This window comes from Scatophagus argus, chromosome 5 (genome assembly GCF_020382885.2).
Source record: "Scatophagus argus isolate fScaArg1 chromosome 5, fScaArg1.pri, whole genome shotgun sequence".
NCBI lineage: Eukaryota > Metazoa > Chordata > Actinopteri > Scatophagidae > Scatophagus > Scatophagus argus.
In genome coordinates, this window is record NC_058497.1 from 22,174,638 (window position 1) to 22,199,275 (window position 24,638).

The window sequence follows — 24,638 nt, forward strand, 5'->3', positions numbered from 1 at the left end:
GCGTCAGCAATACAATGTTCCGCTAAGCGGTTATTTGTTTATTATTATTTTTTATGAAATAGCGTGTGTTCTCGTTTGTTTAAAGGGACAGCCCACCCAGGACGAACAATGATAGCAACGGTAATGGTATCAAAACAAAATTTTATTCACCTCCTCTCTCTTTCAAGAAAATGTGCATTTGTTTAATATCAAATACCAAACACACATCCTGTAATAAGATAATAACTTATAAGTAATATCCTTTACAAGGTAGAGCTCGCGTAGCTGGTTTATTGGCTCTATGTGGATGTGTGAGTTAGATTAAATTTTAAAAGATACCGGGAAGATGGGCGAGAGCATACACACACGAAAAATATTGACGTGAGACTTCTCAGCACTTGAAAGCAGAGTTTTGCTGCGTTCAAGTGCTATTCGGAATATCCTCCTTAGAAATTATTCCACATATTCCATACCTGACTTAGTCCACCTCTTAATACAACCACTATCACGACATAAATGAAGAGAATAAACGGTTGGGAATAAATTAATAAAGTAATAAATTGCTGGCCCTCGCCATGCTTACTATCAGTCACAAATCTTACAGGCAGCAATGGTAAATATATATGTTTTTACCATCCAATTTTTTAATAGCTGCTGCACAATAATGGGAAAAACCTAATAGCTTTTATCTTTGCTTTAGTAGAATTATGGTAGTGAGATCACTGCGAGTGGTGTGATGACATTGTGATGAAACTGTCATTAAATAAGTTATGTGAAAACTTAAGCTTCCATAAATAAATTTTCCTTCTAGTCTGACCCACCCTCAAGTTTGACTCAATTTAACAATGAATAAGACACAAATATTCATAATATTTTTTTTTCCATCTTTAAACTTCAGCTTGATTCAAAACGATGGTTATATCAGTTAACCTGTAACACACAAAACCAACTATTTCTACCAAAAATAACCCTTCAGTTTTATTTACTTTTTAATAAAGCGCATTTGATTTAATTTAATCCAAAATGCAAGTTATTGTCACCACTGTCTTAAGATGTTATTACCAGCGTGGACGAAACACGCTAAAGCAATTGATTTCAGATTTCCTAGACTCAACGATTATATTTCCGAGTCTAAACTAGCAGTCTACGATGCGTCAGTGAATGCATCATGAGCATGTCAGGAATGATAGTAGCGGTGAGTCCAGCCCCTGGGTGGGGATTTGTGTGATTGATGCTCACCTCCCGAGAGTGTTTCACGGACTTGCCCCCCTTTCCGCCCGTCTTTCTCTCTCTCCTTCTCTCTGTTCTCCCCTCCGCCTTCCTCCCTCTTTCCCCCCGCCCCCTCCCCTCTCTCTCTCTCTCTCTCTCTCTCTCTCTCACACACACACACACACACACACACACACACACTCACCCTGGGCAGGAATGTGGAAACGGGTCCAGTCAGTCAGCGCTGCACGTTGCCGCACCGCACAGGAGTGAATAATTGATCTTCGCTTCGGTTAAACACACTGATGAGTAGGAAGTGATTTGTGAGCGGAATCTGCGGTCACTTTTTTTTGCATTCGCGTTACTAGAGTCGAGCACATTTCTTTTATCTTTTCCTCGACTGCAGAAAAAGTTTGCTTTGAGACTCAACACAGCTGGAGTCAGCGGATGGGAATAACCTCACAGCGCACACCGAGCCCACCTTATCCCGGAGGTCTCCCAGCATGTAAGCGCTCTCCTCCTCCTTCTTCTTCTTCTTCCTTTAGCCTGGTTTTCATAATTCACATTCCGACAGTGTGAGCACTGCGATAATATGCTACAGCGTGTTCCGTGAGGTCACCCCTAACGAAAAATCACTATGCTCGCGTAGTGGCTGCTGCTCCTGCGGGGACTTCACGGAGTGTTTCCTCAACTAGACGTGCGGTTTCCGTTGGTTTTGTGCTACTTAATGGGTTCTTCATGTGACATTGCACTGTGTGTTTATGTATATGTGTCCCACATTGTATGCAGTTTGGCTGTGATGTGACTATAATATAATTTGAAAGTTTATTGTAAGAATGCTGCTTTGTAGAGGAGTTAACGTTTTCAACATGAAATTAAATTCATGTCTTCACAGCTATACGTAATAATGCCAGTTTCATTGGCAAGTTGTCTGTTGAGATGTAGACACTTGATGTAGTTGTTATTGTGTTACTAGTTGTTTTAATATTTCTTAGCATTCCTACATGACAGCAAAGAGAAAGGCTTAAGATAAGATAAGATAAGATAATCCTTTATTAGTTTTCAATTTTCATACCTGGGAAATTACAATGTTACAGCAGCAAACAGGATATAGAGGGTGCAAAGCATGCAAGGATAAGGGAAGGATGAGCATTCAAAAAGAATAAATACACAAAGATGGAAGACAATCATTACACCAAATCCAATTGATTATTCATTGGCTTCGGTTTTGTAGTTACTGGTTCTGTGTTTGTTATTTTAAATCAAATCATACTGTACTGAATTTGTTGCGATGCCTCTTATTAAAATATCCTGTCTGTTTAGTCTGCTTATTTCATCAATTAGGAAAATATCTGTGATTATAGCTGCACGTGTTGGGGAACAGCAGGTTTTCAATTTATCAAACTGTGATTTTTTTCAGTTATACGTTCCTAAATGCACCAGCGTGTTCCCACAGGTAATTTTTCCATCATTGCTCAGTCTGGATGTTTCTCTTCGTCCTGACAGGGACCCCGAGTCACTGAGAAGGTGAAGACTGCTGGTGTTAAATGCTCACTGCAAGACTTCCCACAACACAGCGACTGCTCATAAAACTGCTGTTAGTTTGGTGACTGTGCAAGCCGTTCCCAGACTGTTTACCATGGCGTCTAGTCTGACATGTACGGGTGTTATCTGGGCCCTGCTGTCCCTGCTGTGTGCTGCTGCCTCCTGCGTTGGCTTCTTCATGCCATACTGGCTGCTGGGGACACAGATGGATAAACCCGTCTCCTTTGGCACCTTTCGGCGCTGCTCCTACCCGGTGAGGGACGAGGAGAGGCAGGCCACAGTGATGCTGGAGCAGTGTGGGCGCTACGCTTCCTTCCACGGCATCCCGAGTCTAGAGTGGAGGATCTGCACGGTGGTGACGGGCGTGGGATGCGGCCTCCTCCTGCTGGTGGCGCTCACAGCTCTCATGGGCTGCTGCATCTCTGACCTCATCTCACGTACGATTGGTCGTGTAGCCGGTGGCATCCAGTTTGTTGGAGGTGAGTTTACTTTTCTGTGGTGTTTTGTGTTTGGACCTGCAGCTGACCTGGGTGGTCATTGGGTAGTTGTGCTCTGACTGAGGATGTGCAGAGGCTTGGATGAAGAGAATCTGGGGCTATCAAATTTAGAAATGTGAGGTCACATGAGGAGCTTTTGGTTGGTTTTCTTTGCACCGTAAGACGACCAAGAGTCCTGGCTTTAGTTCTTTTTGTAAAGCACTTTATAGCATTGTTAAGAAATGTGCTATATAAATAAAGTTTTTTTTTATTCTCATCCGAAAGATTTTCTATGACTCCTAAGGTGTGGTCGTCTGCAGAGAAGTGGGAGGTTTTTATGGCTGTAATTAACCAAATTCGTTTTGAACTTTCCAGCGGAACTGTTGTTCTTGAAACAAAATCACATTGATGAGGAAACAAGGAGACATAGAGGTCTTGATAGCCATGAAAATTTTTACCTCTGGCCAACTTTATCTTGGCCAGCAAATCTACAGTCGGCTCAGAAAAGCTGCTTTCTCAGATACTTTGCGCCGTAAGGAATGAGAAGTCTCCCAGTGCAATGTTGGTCATGTTATTCAGTTAATGACATTAGGTCAGTGTACATTTTTTTTAACTCTTGACTGCAGTTTAAAAGCAATGCACACACACACACACACACACACACACACACTTCTGCACATTGCTTTTATTGGACTGAGTGGATTTTGAAAGAATGTTTAAAGGAGAACCACATTTATAAACTCAATTGTTGATTTCACATTTTCACAAAGTGTTGGTGCCAAAGGTGTTTGCCAACTTTCTGTGCACATTCTGCTAATAGCTTTTGGTCATTTAAGGCTTTGGTTCCATTTCACACAGGAATGGGCTCACATATTTCAAATAAGGTTGAACATATTTGATGAAGAGAAAAGCTTCAGCGCTGAGTTTCATAATACCTTCTTGTATTTAACTCCCTCCCATCATTTTCTTACTCTGGACGGCTGTAATATTTAAGTGCGACTTTATGCTATGGGGTTGATCCAGGGTGTGCTCCTCAAAGCTGAAAAGAAACCCACGCCTTTTCATCTCCTCTTTGCAAAAACAAACTCCCATTCACGCTGCAACTCTGACTATGGAAATGTCTTTTTGTTTGTTTGATTACAGCGAGTGGACAGGGCTTCGCACGGCACCAGTTTTGTTTATGTGTACTGTTGGTTTTTGCACGTGTTCTCCCAGGACGTGAGGTCTGAGGGAAGGCTTCCACTGAAGCTGCAAGTTTTTCTCTGCCCTAGTTTAAGAATCTGCGGCGCTCCAGCCCTCTCATTAACTCAAAAACGTTTGCTTGCATACTGTGGCTCACCACTCTTCTATTTACAATCCCCCATCGTTTCAGTTTGGCTTTAAAAAGTGATGTGACAGAAAAACAGGTTGCAGGCAGATTTGACAGAGCTGCCAGGTTTTTCAGAGGAATAAATCTACAGAGGACCACCACAACATGCCATGTCCCAGTTCGAAAAGGCTTAGCTACTTAGGAACATCAGTATTAATGATGTATAATATGGAGGATGATTAAGGTGAAGGCTGGCTCAGAAATGTGCACTTTTATGTAAGGAGAGCTCCTTTTAAGCTCACAGCAACCCCATACAGCATTACAGCAAACTGCTATTTTGGGTTATAGGATTAAAAACTCCCTGTCTGTCTTTCTTGCGATTTCTCTCTTTCGTGGAGTCACAAATCCAGACACGCACGAATTTAGATAAAGGGAGAGCGAAGGAAGGCGGGATACAACACAAGGGCCATTGCTCAGTGGTTTTTTAAACTTGAATACTGGTGAGCCAAAGGGCAGAAATGTCTCAGAAGAGCTAATTGGAAGTGGCACAATTGGGAAGCTCAGTGGGCTGCTCCACGTCTGGCCTTCTATCATTTACAAAGAGCGAAGAAATGTCGAGGCTGGCGGGGTAAGTCGGGAGAGAGAGAGAGAGAGAGAGAGGGAAAAATAACCTGCTGATTGAAACATTCAGCATTCACTTCTTATTAACCGAGAAACTCCCTGAGAAATAAAGATCCTCAGGGGGAAAACCGAAATGTGTGCAGAGAGATATGATCAAGTCTCAACGATTAGCGGGAACAGGGAGAGGGAGTAAATGAGGCGACCACTCGGTGAGGCAATGCATGTGAATTCACCAGATTAAAAGGAGCCTCACGGTCCACCGTCTGATGTTGGTGTCTTTTTGTGTTTCCTCTGCTCCTATTGTAGGCCACTAATGAAGAGTGTCTTAGCAGAGAGGCCAGGGCCTCTTGGCTGCCACAAGTAAAACATACACTTTATATCTCCCTGTAATTTATCTCAATCCCGTGAAATAGACTAGAGCTGAAAGGATTTATCAGTGCTTTATCTTATTATCTTCAGCATCAACCAAAAGAATAACTTTTAACAGTAACTGTTATTGATGCAAAGGTTGTTCATTCCCTGTTTTGGTGTTGTTTTCTCCCAGTTCGTTAAGTGCAACTTGTTCCAGAGCTGGTTAATTGGTAATGGCAGAGGCCCAGATTTCCTCTTCAGGCCAGAGAGTTAGTCTGAGTATGAGACTATGAGATTGTTCTGGCTCATAAATCAAAGGACTGAGATCTCTGTGCTGCTTACATTAAACAACTGCCTTCACTGTAGTTTCTTAGTTATGCAGTGATGTGGGCTCCAGACGACTGTGGCACAGATGGGAGGTTCAGGCGTTAAGAGATTCTTTGCTTGGCTTGGATTTGGTTGTTATGGATTTTGATTCCCACCCCCCGCAGAGCCTCGTCTTGTCTTTTCGGTGCCCCAAGCAGAGCTGTGCACAGCGGGAAGAGAGTTACTCAACATTTGTTTTCAACAGGCACTATTTAAGACCATTTTATGTACTTGATATTTCCTCTCAGCACAATAACCTGCCTTTAATTTATAGTTTTGTGTCCCCTTTCATTTCAACATTTTCCTCTCTACACCTGACAGGTAGTTTCGTTTTGCCATTTGATTGCCTCTAGTTGACTGACAGTTTGGCAGGCGCCGTTATTGGATGACGGGTCAGCGCTATCACCAGTTAAATATTTGGGGTAGTGATGGGCGCCTGGGGCCTCACCAAGTCAGCTTCTAGTGGATATTTTTCAGACTCAGACACTACTTTCACTCTGATATTTCTGATTGGAGGGGACATATAAAACTGAGATGTCTGATCTGCTGTACTGCAGTTCAGAACTGTTTTGATATTGTCCAGAAAAACTTTAAAATGTTATTTTTTGCAGTGCAGTCAGAGTTTGAGAAAGAAAAAGCACACAGCAGTCAGAGTTTGTGTGAACTGTTTTGCTGAAAGGTTGACAACAAGGGCTACTTGCCAAATTGAGAATGGTCAAGAATGCCTGAATGTTTACTGTCTGATAATTTACCGTAGAGGTCAAATTACTTTTTTATTTACTTATTTATTTTACCTTTATTCCTCTCATTGACTTCCATGCTAATTGTAGACTTTGTTTTGTGATTTCCATCTAGTAACATGAATCGGCATATTTAGACTCAGTTTATTTGACTGACAACTATGGTCTGTCAGTCAGTCAAATAAAACTGCTGTGATCTTAAAAAAACAAAGGCCCCAAAAGTCAATTTGCAGCATTTGAAGCACAAATATCATCACTAGTCATATTAGGATGGGAAGCGCCAAAGCGTCATTCCTAAACCGTGGCTGAAATCCCTCAAAAATATTGCCTTGACCCACTGAGAATGTCAGCTGGACTGAAATCATTTTAACTATAGATAAAAATGTCAGGAGATATGGCTTCTCGAGGCCCGGCGGATATGGGCTGTATTTTATTGAGAAGGTGTTGAACTGCTGCGTCCTTGAAACTGAAGGCACAATAACAGGACAAACAGTTTGATGCATGACAGGCTGTGCTTGGCCTTTTTCAGGGAGTTTGTTGGGGCAGTATGTAGCGTACAAGCAGAGGACTGCTGCTGCTGTTTCAGAGGAAGTGTGGACCTATGAGGTCTAGTTTCCCCAAGAGACGTAAAAAAATGTTTGAAACAGCTTGATGCAGCATATTTCAGTGCCATAAGGGAAGGCTGTGGTCAGCAGGGACTGTTGAATCTAATTTTGTCTGTCGTTATTGGGAGAAGTACTGAGATCTCTTTACAGTTTTGGGAGGAATATTCAATGCCATCGCTGTGGGATGGGCTAAAAACATTTTTTATTGATTAGAGACATTAAATGTCTTTTACATGGAATATTACCCCTTGGTTCTGACACTGCTTTGATGAAATGAGATCAAAAATTGTGGGTTTTCACATGCACTTCTGTTCTCTAATACCCCCCATGTGAGGTGTTCCAGAGCTCGATGAGAGGCTGGTCATTTACTTCACATACAAGAATCCTTTGACCAGTTGGAGCACTTTTTACTTTTTCAAAGCAGAATTGAGGAAATGGGATTTAATAAAAGTCAATGAAACTGTATTAGGCTGGTTCGTCAGAACAAAAGGATATGTTTGTAGGGGAATGAGACGCATTGCGTCTGGCCTCTTCATTGGGCAAAGGCTTGTTTGCCACGCTGGTTGGATACTTCCCACCTCAGCCTTTGCTGAAGTCGCAGTTGATCTGAACTATCAAATAATTGGCTGCGTTGCCTTCTGGGAAAGCTTCTCCATTTCGTTTTCTGGTTGATTGGCTCTGTTTACACCTCTGTGCCAGCATCTCGTTTGCCCACACTGGTGTGGAATGTCAGTAAATGCACAATATGGAGCTGCAGAGAGAATACACACGTGAAATACTTTAAACTTTGGGTTTATTTCAGTTCAGTTTGAAGTGTATCACTTTCTTGAGCGGCTCTATTGTTCCTCCAGAGGTGACCTGCAACACGCAACATGTAATACAGTATCCTGGTCATGTGCTGTTCAGGCTAGATGAAATTAAATTTACCACATTTGTCTGTACTCCCTCTGTAGCTTGAAGTCTGTGTCAAGGGCGTGAGCATGAGTGATAAATTTAAAGACATGTAAATAAATTACAAGGGGCGGCCATTGTGGCTTCCATAATGTTGCCGAGGGCTATTTGGCACAGGAGTGTGTTGTCCTGTTGGAGAGCCATACCAGCACAGCCAGGAGCTTTGTCCTTGTGCCGGCTTTGTGAATACTTGCCAGCTGGATCCCGCCCAGTCCCAGAATGTGTGCCTCCGCTCCCCTCTCACCGGCACCACTCATTTTCAAGAGGTACAACAAAATGAAATTGCATCCATATGAGGAAGGCTTTGGGATGAAGAGCTCATTTTTCTGGGGGAATGTTCTGTTTGGAACAGCTTTTTAAAAGTCATTGTTTAATGGTGTCGGATCCCATTTCCGAAGCAATGGGTAAATATTCCCTGATGTGTTGTGTTACTCTTTGACTTCCAAAAACCTATCTGTATTCCCTCCTCCTTGTAGGCCTGCCAGTTTGATGTGATGATGACAAATTATACGTTCTCGTCTGCCATGCAGGCAATGCATACAACTAATGAAATAGCACCAGCAGAGGAAGCCGAGCCTCTTTACTTCGGACAAGACTTTGTGTAATGGTTTTTATCATTCTTTTCACTGCTTACATTTCCAGCCTCTGATGGTCATAAAGTGGACTCTTCCTCTGGGTTGATTGATCACCTAAAGTGCAGACCACTCTTGCAACACTGTAATGCGTTCATTCAGCCCGGCAGCTATTTTTGCTCTACATGCAGTTCCCTCAAACCCCCACAGGCATCACCACAAAGGTGTTTCAAGTCAGCGAGCAGCAAAATCTATTTTTTTTTTCCAACATTCAGGTCTGTCTTTGACCTTCACCCTTCATTCTTACTCTTTCTAGGCCTCTTCAGGTTACTACAGTGTTATTTCCGGGGCTATCGCTGCCTAACTCTCTATTTCAGGCTTGTTTCACCTTTCCCCTATTTCTGCTTTCTGTCCACTCCTCTGTGTCCTTTCTCTCTCCTTCCCCAACTCCTTCCCTTACTCTCCTCCTTCTCTTCGTAGCTGCTGTGCACATTGCTGTCTGCAAGCAGAAAAACAAATGGATTGTGCCAGTACCCATTGACCCAAAGAGTGGACCTGGGCTCAGCCAGAAAGACAGGAAGAGAAAGCCGATAAAAAAAAAGAGAGACAGAAACTGAGAGAAACAGGGCGGAAAGCCCAGCATCAACAGGGATTTAGTTTTGTCAAACAGGAAGTCTGGGGAGCCATAGGACAGACAGAAGGGTTATTTCAGTCTGTTACTCTGTTAAGTCATTGTTTTCACTGCCATAGTGGCAGGCATGCTGCATATCAGGTTGGTTTTGTCACTTGAAACACAACCATTCCAGCAAATGTGTCTGTGTTCATGCCTGGCATTAATGCAGCCGTAGAAAAAACAAAAAGAGCGCAAGAGAGCCCGACAGTTGTGGGGAATTAATGAATTTGGTATATCAATTTAGTAGTCATTAATTTGTAAGTAATTTTCCAAGCAGAAATGTTAAACATTTCATGGTAGTTTGATGGATTACCAAATTTGATGGTAATCCGTCCAGTAGTTGTTAAGATATTTCAACCTTGACTAAAATGGTTGTGTTTGTGTTGCGTTTTCTGCAATGATTACTCGGGATGTTCCCCTCAGCTCTAACAAAGAGGGTGAAGCAGGCAGAAAAGTAATTCTTAACACACATCACGTCTTTGCTGTTGACAACTAAAACAACCAACATGTGTGAATGGATGAATCACCTCTCAACAGATGCTAAACAGATGGTGAAGGCTCGGCTTCTCCGTATCACCGGTGACACGCATTGTGGAGGGCATGTTTGATAGCGCTGCCTGAGCCTGTACTTACAGTGAGCAATACTTGAGTCACAGGTAGGGATACAAGACTAAACCCCTTTCATGTGGTTTGAGCCATCCTGTGTCCTTGTTTCTGTGGCAGATAAACCCCATTGTGTGAACACAAACACAAAGAGAGAACAAGGCAAAGATGAAAAAAAAACCTGTTTTCCTGAACTTCACCACATGTCATGTCTACTTAGGGATGAAGAAGATGGAAAGCCCACATTTGACCTGACAGACATCTCTGAGGGAGTCAGAGGCCATGAGTTGGCTGAATAAATGAATAAGTATGGATTGGATAGATTGTGTCTGATCCCAGGGGAATAAAGTAGTTTGCTCAGTATTCATACCCTGCTCTAAAGTCTCAGAGGCACCGTGCTTTTAACACTACAGTTAATTATACCCCGTTTTTCCTGGTGAGGGGGGAATGTGGGGTCAGCACTCTTTTTGTGCTGTCTTGTCAGAGGTCAGATAGCAGCCCAGGAAACAGAATATAGGCTGGATGTATGGAGACAGATCTGAAAATAAAATGGCAGCGCAGAACAACCAGGAGAGGAGTCTATTTTTGGTAAAGGGACCCACAGTGATTGCTTGTCTTTAGTTTCTTTATCCTCAAATCATTGATACATAAAATTGTAAACTTTCATATCCCACAGAGGTGATGCAAATACTCACTTTAGAGTCGTTCATTGTTTCCTTTTCGCCACTTTGACTCGTGGATGTCTCATTTAATTTGACTCACTGTGTCAGACTATCTTATCCCTGAAAGGCTAGAAATAGCATTAAGAACTGCAAGAAGAGCTCTCATGGTGGGTAATGTGTGGAAAGGGCCTCCTCTGTCTCTGGGAGAATTAGATCAGGGTCAGTATGTGGCACAGGGAGAGAAACCTTGTCCCTCAGTGAGTCATTCAAACACATGTAGTCATCATGCAGGACAGCGAGAACAGGTGAAGGCGGCATAAAGGGCAGCTGAAGATCAGATCAGAGGAGGGCAGGGCGGTCACCTGTGCACATGCATTTGTCTGTCACAGGTGGCCTGCGGTCATGACATGAATTTATTACTCCTTGTATCTGTGAGTTTCTTTCACAGTGCTTGTAGTTAAGCCTGAATGTGACTGAGACTGAATGTTCATTAGGGTCCTCTAGAGTCTGCATGATGTAAATTTCGGGGGGTGTTCCCATAGATTCTGTGCAGACATCCATGCCAGAAACTAGTATAAACACAACTGCTACGCATCCGTGGTGTCTGCAGCTGTCCATGCGTGCATCCTTTTGGGAGTATATTTGCATCCTTCGTGGTTAATATCCCATGTGCTGAGTCCAGGGCCCGTCTTTGCTGTCTGCCTTAAGTAATGCTGGGACTTGAGGGTAAATATATTCTCTTGCCCCCTACCCCTAACCCCCACCCCAAACCTCCCCATCCTCAACAACACTGCAAGTTTAATTTGAGGATTTGAGTGCATTTGCATGTGTTGCACAAGAGAAAGTGTCTGAATTGAATAAATTTGTGATTTTTCTTTTATTGTAAAATCTGTATTTAGCTTGTGACTGTGAATGCTAACAGAGTCAAGGATTTTTCTGTTACGAATTCAGATTAAATTAGAGGTGGTAGGACTCTAGGGAGAATGAGTGTTTGTGTGTTGAGTGATCAATAAAAGTAAGACTTCATTTCTTGGTGTGAGTGAAATGTGCATTGTGGGCTTTTTTTCCCTTTGAAACCTTGCATGCCAGCACACCATCAAAGCCACCTTGGCATAGTAATAAGCAAAATGTCACTCCTGTCATTATCATTAAATGACAACCCTGTAATTGTGCCTCATGAAATTATGTCTCAGGAAAAAGTGTGCATGTTTCAGCTTTAATAAGGCTGACACCAGCTGAACAATAACCTCCATTTTAAGTCCCTTGGCTGTAGTTGGAGAGACTGTGAACAGTTTGGTGGTTGGGTGGAAGGCGACGCAGTGTGACTCCAGGTTTGCTTTTCTTCCCAGACTCTCATTCCAGCTGGTCAGCAACAGTTGGGTGGGCTCTCCCATGATAGGATCTGGTTTCCACAGCAGCAGGAGGTGCAGCCCCAAGGAAGAGAGAGAAGGAGGGAGAGAGGGAGGGAAGGTCAAAATTTGGTGAAATCCCCCAGAATCTCATAGCAGCCAGTTCTGGTCTGTTCCAAGCTGCTGGTAGATTCAAGAAACAACACACCACCATTCTGCTGACAGTCCAGCTGCCAAGGTCTATTTTTACCCTCCATGAGCAGATTGTAGTCAAGCCTCAACAGTTAAACAGAACCTTGTTTACTGGCCTTTTTGTGAACCCAAAAGAGAATGAAGTTCATCAGCGACAGCAAGACAGAAACAAAACCTGGCAAGAAAGAAGTTTAAGTCAGGCATTTACCCCATCGAGCCTGCAGACAAATGCTGTGAAAGTTCTCTATAATAAGAGGCCCCAAGATAGGACGTCGATTCATTTCGCCATGAGACGGAGAGTCTGGATGTATTTTGAGACACTCTTTCCAAAATGCAGCTCTGTAAAAGCATAACACAAGGTCTCTGGAATGCACAAAAGGAGCTTCACTTAAGAGGGCTGGAGGAAGCTATAAACAGGACACATGACATGCTCTACCATATTTGTATGTGTTTATGAAGATCAGCAAGAGCTGGTGGCCATATATAGCATTGTTGGGAAAAAACAGCTCAGCTTGGCGTATGGAACTGCCCAAGGTTTGGAAGCTATTCTAAAGTGCCATACAAAGACAATTGTTGAAATAAATAGCTTGTAAATAAAGTAGTGCTGGAGTCCAAATCTGAGGAACTTGCCCTGCTATGTTTTGTGTCAAATGCAGCTTACAAATAGCTGTATCAAAGGTGGAAAATAATGATAACAGTTGTGATACCTTATCCTTTTCCTCACCTGTTGTAAGAGTAGAGAAGCAATACAGTCTACCCTCTCCATGCCTGCTCTGCCTCTTCCTCTGCCACTTTCATGCCCTTAATTATCATTAGTCACATATCCTCCATTCTGTTTTCACTTATTTTTTGTCTTGACTCGTGTGTCTCTTCTTTTTGCTTGAACAAGAACAAAATGTCACAGAAAACCAAAATGAAAAGCGAAAGCTGAGAGTTCTGTTTTTTTCCAAAGGGAACATGGGAACAAAGGTACTCTTTGATCCAGCAGAGCGACTTTGCCTTCTGCACTAATTCTGGGTCTGGACCAGTCTGAGCCCCCCTGGTGTTGTTCTTCCAGGCCTGACAAGCCAACTAGACCCAGTTCCTGTCCCATGAGCTTGCTGGGGATCCTCATGGCAACAGAAACAGCAGTTACACCAGAATATTACGGAAAGTTTTACTGGGAGTGATTTAGAGTCATACTGTGACTGAACCCAGGGCTTTTTAATCACATATTCCGCTCTTGCTTGAGCTGGCTCATGAGCTGATGTCTCTAGCGGCAGATGGTGTGGATGAATCGAAAATGATTAAATGTGAGTTATACTCTGGCTTTATAAACTCACAAACATAATGAAAACACCAATCTTCAGTGTATAGCTCCAAGATAATGCAAACACTGACCACCATCATTTGTCTGCTTTGTATTGTGGCTTTCATTTTAAATAAATCACCACAGGACAAAGTCATCTAAATCCATTCAAACACAAAAAAAAATGGGATCAACTTACTAATTTTTTTCTTGGCAGGAGCCGTTCTAGTATCCAGCACCTGAAAAAAAGGGTATTGATTTTTTTTTATGAAATACATGAACCTTATCACTGCCTCTGCACTCCAGTGTTTCAGTCCCACCGCCTGCACGTGAGCTCCATTAGATGGGCAAATTGGAAAGAAACCAGAAAGCTTTTAATAGACACAACTAAAGACAGGGACGTCACCTTTTAAGGTGAAGCAGAATGGAAGATTTGTAATTACAAAGTGATTATATGTGGATCCAAGCCCTTGAGAGGTGAAGCGTATTGCTCCACTGCCAGCGATATCACTCACTTCTGCTTATCTCCTGCACCGCCAGCTAAGACTCGATCATTAGTGAATATGCCACTATCACGACTGTCCTGATAGTGTTACTCCGATGCCGGTCCTTTGTTGGTATTCCCCTCAGGGCAACTCACTCTCCTGCCTTCTGTCTCTCTGCTAAAGCTCATAAATGCAGGAAAACTGAAGGTATGGGCTTTTATCAGAAAATTGTCAGAAAGAGTCCTCAGATTGAATTTGGCTCCTTCACAACGCATGCACTTGATGTGATTATTTCAGGACGAGATAATACAAATAAAAGGAGATTGGGCTGATTGCTTGCCATAACAGTGCAGTGTGAGCAGCTGGCTGAACTGCTCTGACAAAGTGATGGCGGGTTAGAAGTCGATGTTGTTTTTCCCAACATTGCTGAATATCTGTGAGAGCCGCTGGATCAGGAAGCGAAGTCCTCCAAAGCTGTTCTGCTCAGCATGTTTCAGCTTGACCGTGATGCGCTTCACCATCTGACATTTGAAGATAACCACAGAGTAAGTGGCCGTCCAGAGTATGTTTTTTTTTTTTTTTTTTTCAAACAGAGAGCACTCAGCTTCACTTATGATGGATGTGGAATGGCTCATCATGTGCAAAGAGGGAGATAAATGAAGCTGAGAAGTCACAAGCACTCGGGCCTGCTGATAACGTGGTGCAGACTGTCAGTCACACAGCAAAATGGACAAAGAGTAGGTTGTACTGTTTCGATTGCCTGATTGATATCTGATTTCTGATTTGATGTTAGACCAACATCTTTCTCTCACAGTCGACTGTTTTTTCCTGCCTTTTTAAACTGTTTCAGCTATCTGGTGTGAGGTGCCAGAGGTGACTATTATAGAGGTTGGCCATTCTGACATCCGTCATTCAGTAGTTACTCTGCACGCCACCCATGAACATCAGTGGCAGAAACCTTAGCCTGTAAACCATCCGGTAAACCGACCCCAGCTGGATGCACAAAATGTCAATAAAAGCAGAGACTGCTGCACGATGTACAGAGACCCTGCAATGCCCCACTGGGTTTTGGCCACTAAATGTCCATTATTATCTCATCATCTTCCCCATTCCCTCCACTGTGTCTGGAGCTCTGATATCGTTCAGCTTCCACTTCCTCAGGCAATGCAGTTGAAGATGAGTTATCTGTTCTTTCGCTTGTCAGAAAAGCAGAGAAACAGCTGAAAAACACGTGGACTCACCGGCTGTTGATCTGTGCTGGAAACGTCCTCTAGGATATGAGCAGGATTTTATTATCTTGGCAGATGCATTCTGCATGATTAGACCAACTTTTGGATCAGACTGTAAAGCTGGAGCTGCACCTCTTAATGAAAATCGAGTGGCTGCACCACTGATACATATTTTAAAAAGGATTTCAGTCACTATGGTTGTTGAATGTTTGTACAAATTGTCCACTAAACAGCTCTTGGTCTTACACTTTTTAGCCTGGAACCAAAACTTGATTTTTACGGTGCATGTTTACATTGCTGAAGACCTTTCTGTTGTCAACATAACCGCACTGGATATACTTTGACATGTAGTTAGCCAAAAAATGACACCACCTAAAGGGAACTGAAAACACAGCAATCATTTTTTTCTGGGTGGAGTTTCTCTCTAAGGCTGCCAGCAGTCATTTAAAGTTTTAATATGACTATATTCACAGCCAATTTAGCCTTGAACATGTATGGTTTAACAAGACAGGGAAAACAGTAGGAACAAACAATCCAAAATGAAATATGAAAGTTTTCAAAGGAAATCTAACAGACTCCATTCCTGAGGGCTTTGGAGCTTTCATGTTCTGGTTTGAATCTCACACTCTCTTCTTCTTTGGGCTCCCAAGTCAAAGGAAAGCACACACTAAAGAAAAATGGCAAATATATGGTTACTGGTCAGTCCACAGCTTTGTTCTTTATTCTCCAGAGAGACACACAGTGAAAGACTTGAGAAGAACTGAGCACTTTTTCTTGAGCACTTTCGGCCGGCTACTGGCAACTGGCGCGTGGAGATTTCCCCCAGCGGCACACGTTCAGTTTGAAAAGAGGCATTTATACTACACATACGCCTCTTCAAGCGAAAAAAGGCACTGGTGTTTTACAATTACTTTCTGCACTGTCACTGTGAAATAGTTTTCACTGCTGAAATGTGTGATAGAGCGATAACAGCTGAAGCCCAAAGTAAAAGCCTGTGCGTTTGGATGAGAACACCAGATACATGAAGGGGATGAAGTAACTGGGTTGTGGTTCCCATAAACTTCTTTGGGCAAGAGTTTGTAATTTCCTTTACAGAAAGAAAGGTTTCCGCTCTGAACTCTAGTCAGAAGATCCCCTGGGTTTTCACAAACATGCTCTCTCTCGAAAGGCAACTGAACAAAACAACAATTCAAAGCAGAATAGTACAGCGCTATCACAGGGATTTAAAGGTGTGCTGCTGTGGAGCCAAAGTATTCGAGCAATCGTCTTTCCCACCTCTTATTGATGGGCTTCTCGGCGGGGTGTTGCTGAGTCTGGAAGACACCTGCCCTGAGCCACAGCAATCTGTAATCATGATCAAAGCTCAGATCCATCAGCTGGGAGCCTGCTAGTGTCCTTTCTCTAAGCTTTGTTGTTTTGAGCGTGCTCGTCTCCCCTTGGCAAGCCCCGCAGGCAGTTACAAAGGAGGCGAATGGGAGTCGTGGGGACGGTGCAGGGTGGGGACAGGCACAAGCAGGCAGCAGGCCCAGGCTTGTGCTGGGGCTGTCTGCAGGACTTATTGATCTGTGAAAAGAGATGTACATCCTCTCCGGTCAGACTATTATCGGTCAGTTGTGATGAGGAGCAACTTTCTGCGGTCTCACTGTGTACTCTAAGCTTGTTTTTTAAGGAGTTTCCTCACTCTTTTTTAGAATTTTCAATCTACCTCTTTTACATACCATATTTTTTTGTTGTTTTGATCCCACACCATACGTGCCACTCACACCTTAGCTAAACATATCGTCCTCTAACATCCTCCTTTATCTCACTGTCTTGTGGTAATTACCCCATTGTTAGACCTTGAGCCTGAGAAGTAACAGCTAACCAAGGGCAATGTGTCGCGTGCTGAGCGGGACTGTGATTCATTGGCATGTATATGGATGACCATATATCTTCAAGAAGCAGTAATTGGTGGAGGTGATGAAATGAGTCTGAGGAAAATGGGCTGCTGTTGCCTCAGTGGCTCCTAATGTGATCTTTCCAGTGATAATATGAAATAACTGGAAAGATGATCTGTTGTTATTATTATGTTCTAATGGCTAAAACTATAAAAATGAAAAGCCTCATCTTTATGCAGGTTTTTCGTGATCAATACAAATGTGCAACTGATTTCCCCAAGCCCAAGGCTATGCCTTTAAATTGCTTGTTATGCTCAAGATGGGTCAATACCCAGTGATATTCTATTTAAAATGATATAAAACAAAGAAAGCTGGGGAATCCTGGAACAGAGAAAGTATGACATTTTACTTGATAATTGGTTTTTAATGATTGAATTGACTAACTGTTTCAGCAGTATATATACAGTTCCTCTTTATTACTTTATGTACTTTATGTGATACAAACACTGTATCACATGTGGGCTAGTCCATTTAGAAACACTCCAGCTTCTCTCCACCATCCCATTGCTTTCTGCTGCAGCATGTCAACTGTGATCTAGACCTAATCTACCAGCCCAATAGTGGGGTCCCTGCAGGGAGCCCAGGGGCCCCAGACCCAGTACCATTGCCTCATCTATCTTCAAGACAAGCTACAGGCCTCGCGCCTGTCCTGTCGTGCTCACATATGCAGAGCTACGAGGAGATGCTCAACCCTGAAGCCTTCATCTGGTCACCAGGTGAGCACCAGACCAGTGGCCTGTCTCTTCCCCCACACTCTGTCGATGAGCATGGAAATGAAAATCAGGGGAGATGGCCATTTTTCCCTGTGGGATGCCTCCAGCCTCCTCAGAGGAAAGAAGCAGGCGTGACCAAGCTCACAGTCAGAGGTGACGATGAGCAAATAACATGGGAAGTTAGTTTCACTGCTGCGCTGTTTGTGCAGTTTCCTGTTTTCACTTCAAGATCCATTTTGTTTTGGAAGCTGTTCGCATATCGCACATAACATTTAATGTTTTTGTTTTCTCCCTGTTTTAAATTTCAGTCATAGCTTTTACAATCAGTCTTGCAATTATGCAAACACATGCACATGGTTCAGAGGCAGCCAGAGAAGCTCCCCACCGCGGTGTTTGTTCTCCATTACGCCAAGATTTTAGGAAGACAGAATTGTTTGCAAGTCATTTGTGTGTTTTATTTGCCTGTGTTTTGTCACACAATGCATCCATCTGACTGTAGTTCGGAGGCTTTACAGTCTGTTTCAGCAGTATTGTGTGAATCTTTTGAAGTCATTATATGATGAGCTTTGCATAGAATCCACCCACGCTGAAATTAAACAGCGCGTTTTTGACTTAGAAACCCAATTTTTGTTGGTTTATCAATTGCAACACCTACTATAAGCATCAGTTTTACAGAAAACTTAATGAATAAAACATAATCACACAGTCGTGCTGTTGTTTTTCACACACAGTACATACAGGAGTTCAACATGTAACATTAAAGCTCTGCTATACAGCAGCAGGCAGACGACCAGCCTTAGGGTGAGATATTTACTCTGGCAAGTACACTGAGAAAGTCTTGCAATTGTGACAAAGTGAGCGACATGTTGCCCCTGTCAAAGCTGCTGGAGGCCGAGCTCCTTGTTTGTTCCCTTCGAGAGGAAGTCAAATACAGCTTCAACAAACTTCAGCTTTACACTGCAGTGAGAGAACACAAACGGCCTTTTTCAGCTGAAGCCTGGCACTGATTAATTGTCAGATTAGAAACTCTAACCTTCTTTTTCCATCAAAAAAAATAACCCATGAAATGAGACATTTGCAGCTCAACTTTAACCATCCCTTTCCTCATCTTTCCCCACTTCTCCCTGCACCAGCACACCGAGTAAAGAATACATTAGAGGGTAATGAAATGAGGGCATATAAAGAAAGATTTGAAGATTTGAGTGTCAGTCATGGGTAGACAATCACATTACCACTTGTCCGTTGCAATGACTTTCCTTCCCATTAAGAGGTATTATGATATCTTCTAAAATTTAATTATATAGGAAATGGGCTTATGTCTGTGCTGCTGAAATGTTCACAAACATAGACAATTTTATTTTCCTATGCATAGCAATATAAATTCCCTTTTTCTTGTTTTCGGTACCTGTATGGTATTAGGAAGTTTGATTAGTTCAGAAAATCATCTTTGACCAGCTCAGTCTCTATCCTACGTTTTCTGTGGAGTGAATTTACATGAAATGAAAAAAAATACCACCTACACTTGCTTCATTTATAGCAACAAATCCCTGAAAACCCTGCATATCTTTTTTTTGTTGAGGTAAACGGAGATTCAGAAGTGGAAGTCAGAGGGTAAAGATTTTAATCAGCCTCTTTCCCCTCTGTGCCCCAGACCTCATCTCATTTACCTCCACTCTCTTCCCCTCCCTTTTCAGGGGTTGCTGAAGGTTGATGGGAGCTGAAGCTGGGGGGAGGGTTGTGGAAGGAAAGGGGCTCTGGAGGCCGCCAGTGGAATCTTTGCATACCAGCAGAGAAAGTGGGAGGGATTTTTACACCTCCACAGGCTCCAGACTCCCCCTCCTCCTGGTGCCTCCCAGCCAGCATCATAAACTGTGCAGCAGCAGCTGGTGTCACAGAGAAACACGGAGAGTGGAGTGACGCCCTGCTATCTCACTTACCATCTTTTTTAAATAAAGGCCAGTAAGCACAGTTGAGGGGAGGGGTTATACAGAAGCGGAAGATGTGGCAGCTATCCCTACAGCGAATGACCAGATGGAGCAGATCTAAATCAAGTTCCCCCTGCTATAAATACAATGGAAAACAGGCAGACACAGGGAATAATAAGCAGCAGCATATGCCGTGGTCAGCCTCTGTGGGTAGAAAGGAGTGCTGTTCCTCCATGCTTTGCATTTCTCCTCTGAAATCATCCATGAAGGCGCTCAGTTTAGCATGCACCACAGCAGAGGAAGCCCTGGCAGCAGGACATGCCAATCGGACCAGTGTCCCCATTTCAGCGCTTTCTGTGCTGAGGAAAAACAAGTTGTCTCCAAAGAAAATTAAGTTATGTGATAAAACGCTGCATTCACCTTTATGGTCCAGCAACTGCTCGATATTACAAGAGAATCAGTGCCTTATAGCTCTGTAATTAAATGTTGAACAAGGGGGTAGTTGGCTTAAAAGCTGCCATGGTTTTTTTTTCACCCCTTTCTATCAGGTATCATAATGTCTGGATGGGTGGAGAGGCATTTCCTTTGTTGGCCCATAAGGATCAATTAAGCCATCAGCAGGGACAGACAGTAATAAGATGTGTAATGGAAGGTCCGTATTCCTTGGGGAACAGTGTTAAATTCATCACCAGCTCATGTTCACACATTTATCACTGGCACGTTACAACTTGCAATCAGTCACAGATGTCAGTGGTGGTGCTGACTCTCTGTCACTCCTCACATCTTGGCACTGGTGTAAGTTATTGCGTATTTAATGTACGGTCCTGCACACTGCAGAGCTCTACGTTCTAAATGTCATGTAGACAGATAAAATAAATTAGACAATCAATGACAATATTGCAACATGAAATTTTGAAATCGATGGAAGTTGTCCATCACAAAATTTGTCAAAATTCAGTTGAATTTCCTTCTAGCCTGTGCCTGTGCTGAGGAGGGAGTGGTAATCACTTTCTGTCTGAAATGAGCTTCCAGCTGAGCCGAGCACACTCAACACATGAACTGTGATCCATGGGTATGTGAATGTTTCATCTTCACAGTCTAACATGTTCTACACATGCCTGTCTGCCACCAGAGGTGGGTAAATCTATTTGCAGCTTTCACTCTGGGTTTGGTTTCACACTTCCTTTCACAAGTTGGTTTTCATTCAGGCACCAGCAGTGCCAAAAAGGGGAAGAAGCTCTTTGCCAGAATAATCAAAAGGGCGAAATCGTGAGCTAAGATGAGGGATATTTGTATTCCTTCCAATCAGTCCTGCCCAACTCCCAAGCTGAGGAATTGATGAGCGAGTTTACATGTTGTGTTGCTAAGGTGAAATGCAGTGACAGTTTCAATTTCCAGCAGTTCGGTAAGTACTGACCAAAATACTGCTGCACTGCACCTTGTAATTTCTGTTTCGGGATAAAATGGTTTTCTCACACAGCCAACCCACAAATTTCAGTCGTTGTGGTCTGGCAAGAATTTCAACCATGCTGTACAACAGTTGACAGACAGAGCTCTCCCTCACTCTTGCATCATTATGAACCCTTCCTGCACCTGACTGGATGAACACACTGCTCACTTGGCTGTCACAGGTCTTTGAATTAGGTGGGAAAAAAACATAATTTTTTTATTGTTAGCATTGTCAGTTTTCTCATAAATTATCCAGCAAAACTACTCAGGAATGACCCATGCAGCCACAGAATCCAGCTTCATTTTATACACCAAGTTAAGGTAGTTTTTCACCAGGTTTGGAGAGAGTTTCAGTTCACTTCACCATCTAAACTTCTCCCCATGGCTAAGTGATTGCTTTACCAGCTGCTCAGTCCACTCTCAGTGGAGGAGCTTCCAAGCTATAGGCTAAAGGAAGGATGAGGGTTTCAGGGGCTCTTCCAGGCAAGCGTTTACCTACTGATAAACAAAAGATTTTTAGTGATGACCTTATGCCACACAACTCAAGAACTCAAATTTCCTTCCTCTGGCCGCCAGGTAAAGCTGCCATTCTTAAGGCCTTGCTCTCCGTCACAATGAACACTCATTGTTCTGTGTTGATGTGTTATCTCCCATTCTAATATTTCAGTGGGAAACAAATTTGAAAAAAAGTTGGGCAAAAATTTCCTGAGCCCATACGTCTTAGACAAGATACTTATTTTTATTTTTGATGCAGAATGCACATTTTTGGTTGGCCGAGTCCGAGGCCAGCGGCAGCACATGAACATACCACCTGTTTATCAGTGAGTATGGTCTGTTCTCCTAATTACACGGCTGCCATGCTACAATCACATTGTATATGAGTCGATATCTGTAATTTCTATGTGCGATAATAAGGACACTCTATGACTGGGTTAGCAGATCCTTCAAAGAAAACACGTAGAATGGAGACGCTGCGAGTCTTGCGGCACGCTGCCTGCCTTGTTGGCCTTGCCATATGGTGTTGGCGAAGGAGCCAGCGCCTGGGGACGATGCAGCCGTATGGTGGCAGGAAATACACAGACACAGCAGTATGGCACAACAAGGCAGAATAGGAATGCCGGATTCCATATTGCAATGCAACAACAACAGACCTAACATGAGTCAGTGCACTATGACTGAGAAATTGAATGAGAGGCTGCGGCAGGAAAGGTTAAAAAATGACCTTCAGACTAAATTACAAGGTGCACAGCGATTCATTCGCTCTCAGCACAGCCATAAAGACTAATGTCTTTTGATATATCACTCTGCATCTGCGTCTTTTCCTCCCTGCTTCCTGTCCCATTAAACATCGTAACAAAAGAGCGCTGATAGAATCTGTTTTCCTCTTAAGCGCCACAAGCTTCTTATTGGATTCAGCCTTTGCTACGATCTCATCAGTGACACCGCGAGTCGGGTCTGCTGCCGTTTGACATTTTAAAGGCATTTCTGTTCTTCTCTCTGTTACACACTTGAAGAAAATGATTGTGGAGCTTTCAGAGGATTGATGAAGGACTAAAAGCCCGCGCAATAACCAGCCCGAGGAATCTGTTAGCAGCAGTCAATATGTGGGAGGGAGAGTAGTCAGGGTGGTTCTCCTCCTTTTTTGTGACCTTTTGAGAACGACTCAGAGGATTTTGGTGCCATCTGTGCCCTCCGGGTACCACTAATCCCATCACTGCTACACTCAGCAGTAATGGGTACCGTAAACCTTTGCAACATGCCCCTGATCTTCGTTGCACACACGCTCATATACACAAGAACGCACTCTTTTCTTTGTGGCTGTTTTCACTGTAATATATCTCCAATATCTCCCTTTGCATTTTCTTTTACTTTTTCTTGCATTAGTGTCATTGTGTTCTAGTGTGATTTATGGTTAATTATTTATTGTAGCTGTTGTTATCAGTTTCTCTCCATCTCGAAATGCATCTTCAGCTTGCGCAGATTTCTCTTTATTCTTTTGTTTTCTCTCTTAACCCCATCAGCTGAACTTTGAAGTACTCCCTCCTTCCTAAATGAAAGTGTGCTGCCTCGGTGTGTTTATTGACTCACTTGTGCTGTCACATTCATGCCTTTGTGCCTGCCATCTCTGGGCTCCAAAAGAAGAAAAGCATCTTTTGAGACAGAATACTCTGGTCCCTGCTGAGAGGAAGCCTATTTTAGCTTTGGCTCCATGACAAAAACTAAACATGGTGTAAAATGAAAAAAGGATTTCCAGTCCTGTATTGGACAAAGGAACCACAAACAACCCAGGATTTATGAATTAATTCTCAGATGTGAACTGATTCTTGGAAAGCACACTCATGCACGCACCTTCCCATGACCATCAAAGTCAGCATTATTCTTGAAGCTGGTCATCTATTCATTCTCTCTTTCTCTCTCTCTCTCTGGCAACTAAATTTCCATTCTTGTCGTGACAATGTGGAGCCTCTGCTCTGTGTTGGAAAATGTTTAGCAATTTGTTTTGTTTGACACTTGCTCCAGCAGCTTAGTTTCCTGTCAAGTGTGCTGCAGCTGATGGAGGTTTTCTGATTTTCTTTTCATGACTGTTCACCTCATTTTCTTCTGCTGTGCATTCTCCGGTGTGGAAAACTTTTATGCCCTGACTCTGTTTTCCTCTTCTCTTGGTGAGCGAGATATAGTCGATGATCAAAGACTTGCTTCCTCTTTGTGTCGGAGGAAAACAGAAAGAAGCTTCAGGATATGGCACAGATTTCTGTCTTGTATACACTGTGGACTGCTAGAACTGCTCCTTATATTATTCTCATTTATGTTTTTTTTCTGTTAATAGTAATTAGTGTTACTGCAAACACCTTCAAATCATGGGCAATAGCTCTTTCCTCAGCCACTTGAAGCGCAACAGAGAAGAAGCATAAATTGTAATGATAAATAAATTGTAAATGATAATTCCGCTCCTAATTTGAGATCCGTTGCAGAGGTAGGACATGATGACAGAGAGATCTGCATCTGCAAGTCAAAGTGATACCAGCGGAATGGGAGAAACACAAAAGAGTGACAGTTCAGCAGTGTGACAGGACAGTTAAGCTAAACTCTTTCGGGTCTGTGCACCCTGGCTGTATGCAATATTTTCTCCCCGCCTGTGATTTATTATTGTGAAGCTTTCATGCAGGACAGTTTTTTTTTTGGTGTTTTTCATTAAACTGGCTGAAGTGTGTAAGTGCTTCCCAGAGGAATGATTCATCACTGGTTTGTCGAGATGCAACCAAAGATCGCCTCCCTAACGTATGAACCCACTGGAGCAGCCGGAAGAGCCCTCCACCTGGTGTACCCCGCTGGTTTTTGTCGTTCATTCATCTCAGCATTGATTTCAATAGCTGCGGAGGAGGGGGTCGCGGTGCAACTTTTGAGGGAT

At 43.0% G+C, this 24,638-nt stretch overlaps 1 protein-coding gene across 1 annotated transcript in view; it reads left to right on the top strand.

The window, feature by feature from the left end:
• Positions 1-1,370: 1,370 nt before the first annotated feature.
• The window catches only part of LOC124059571 (LHFPL tetraspan subfamily member 6 protein), a 41,502-nt gene continuing 18,234 nt past the window's right edge, over positions 1,371-24,638 (top strand). Inside the window, exons 1-2 of the mRNA XM_046389688.1 lie at positions 1,371-1,693; positions 2,695-3,212. Of these exons, the coding sequence (XP_046245644.1) occupies positions 2,828-3,212 (385 nt within the window). The 5' untranslated portion in view covers positions 1,371-1,693; positions 2,695-2,827. The remainder of the gene's footprint in view (positions 1,694-2,694; positions 3,213-24,638) is intronic.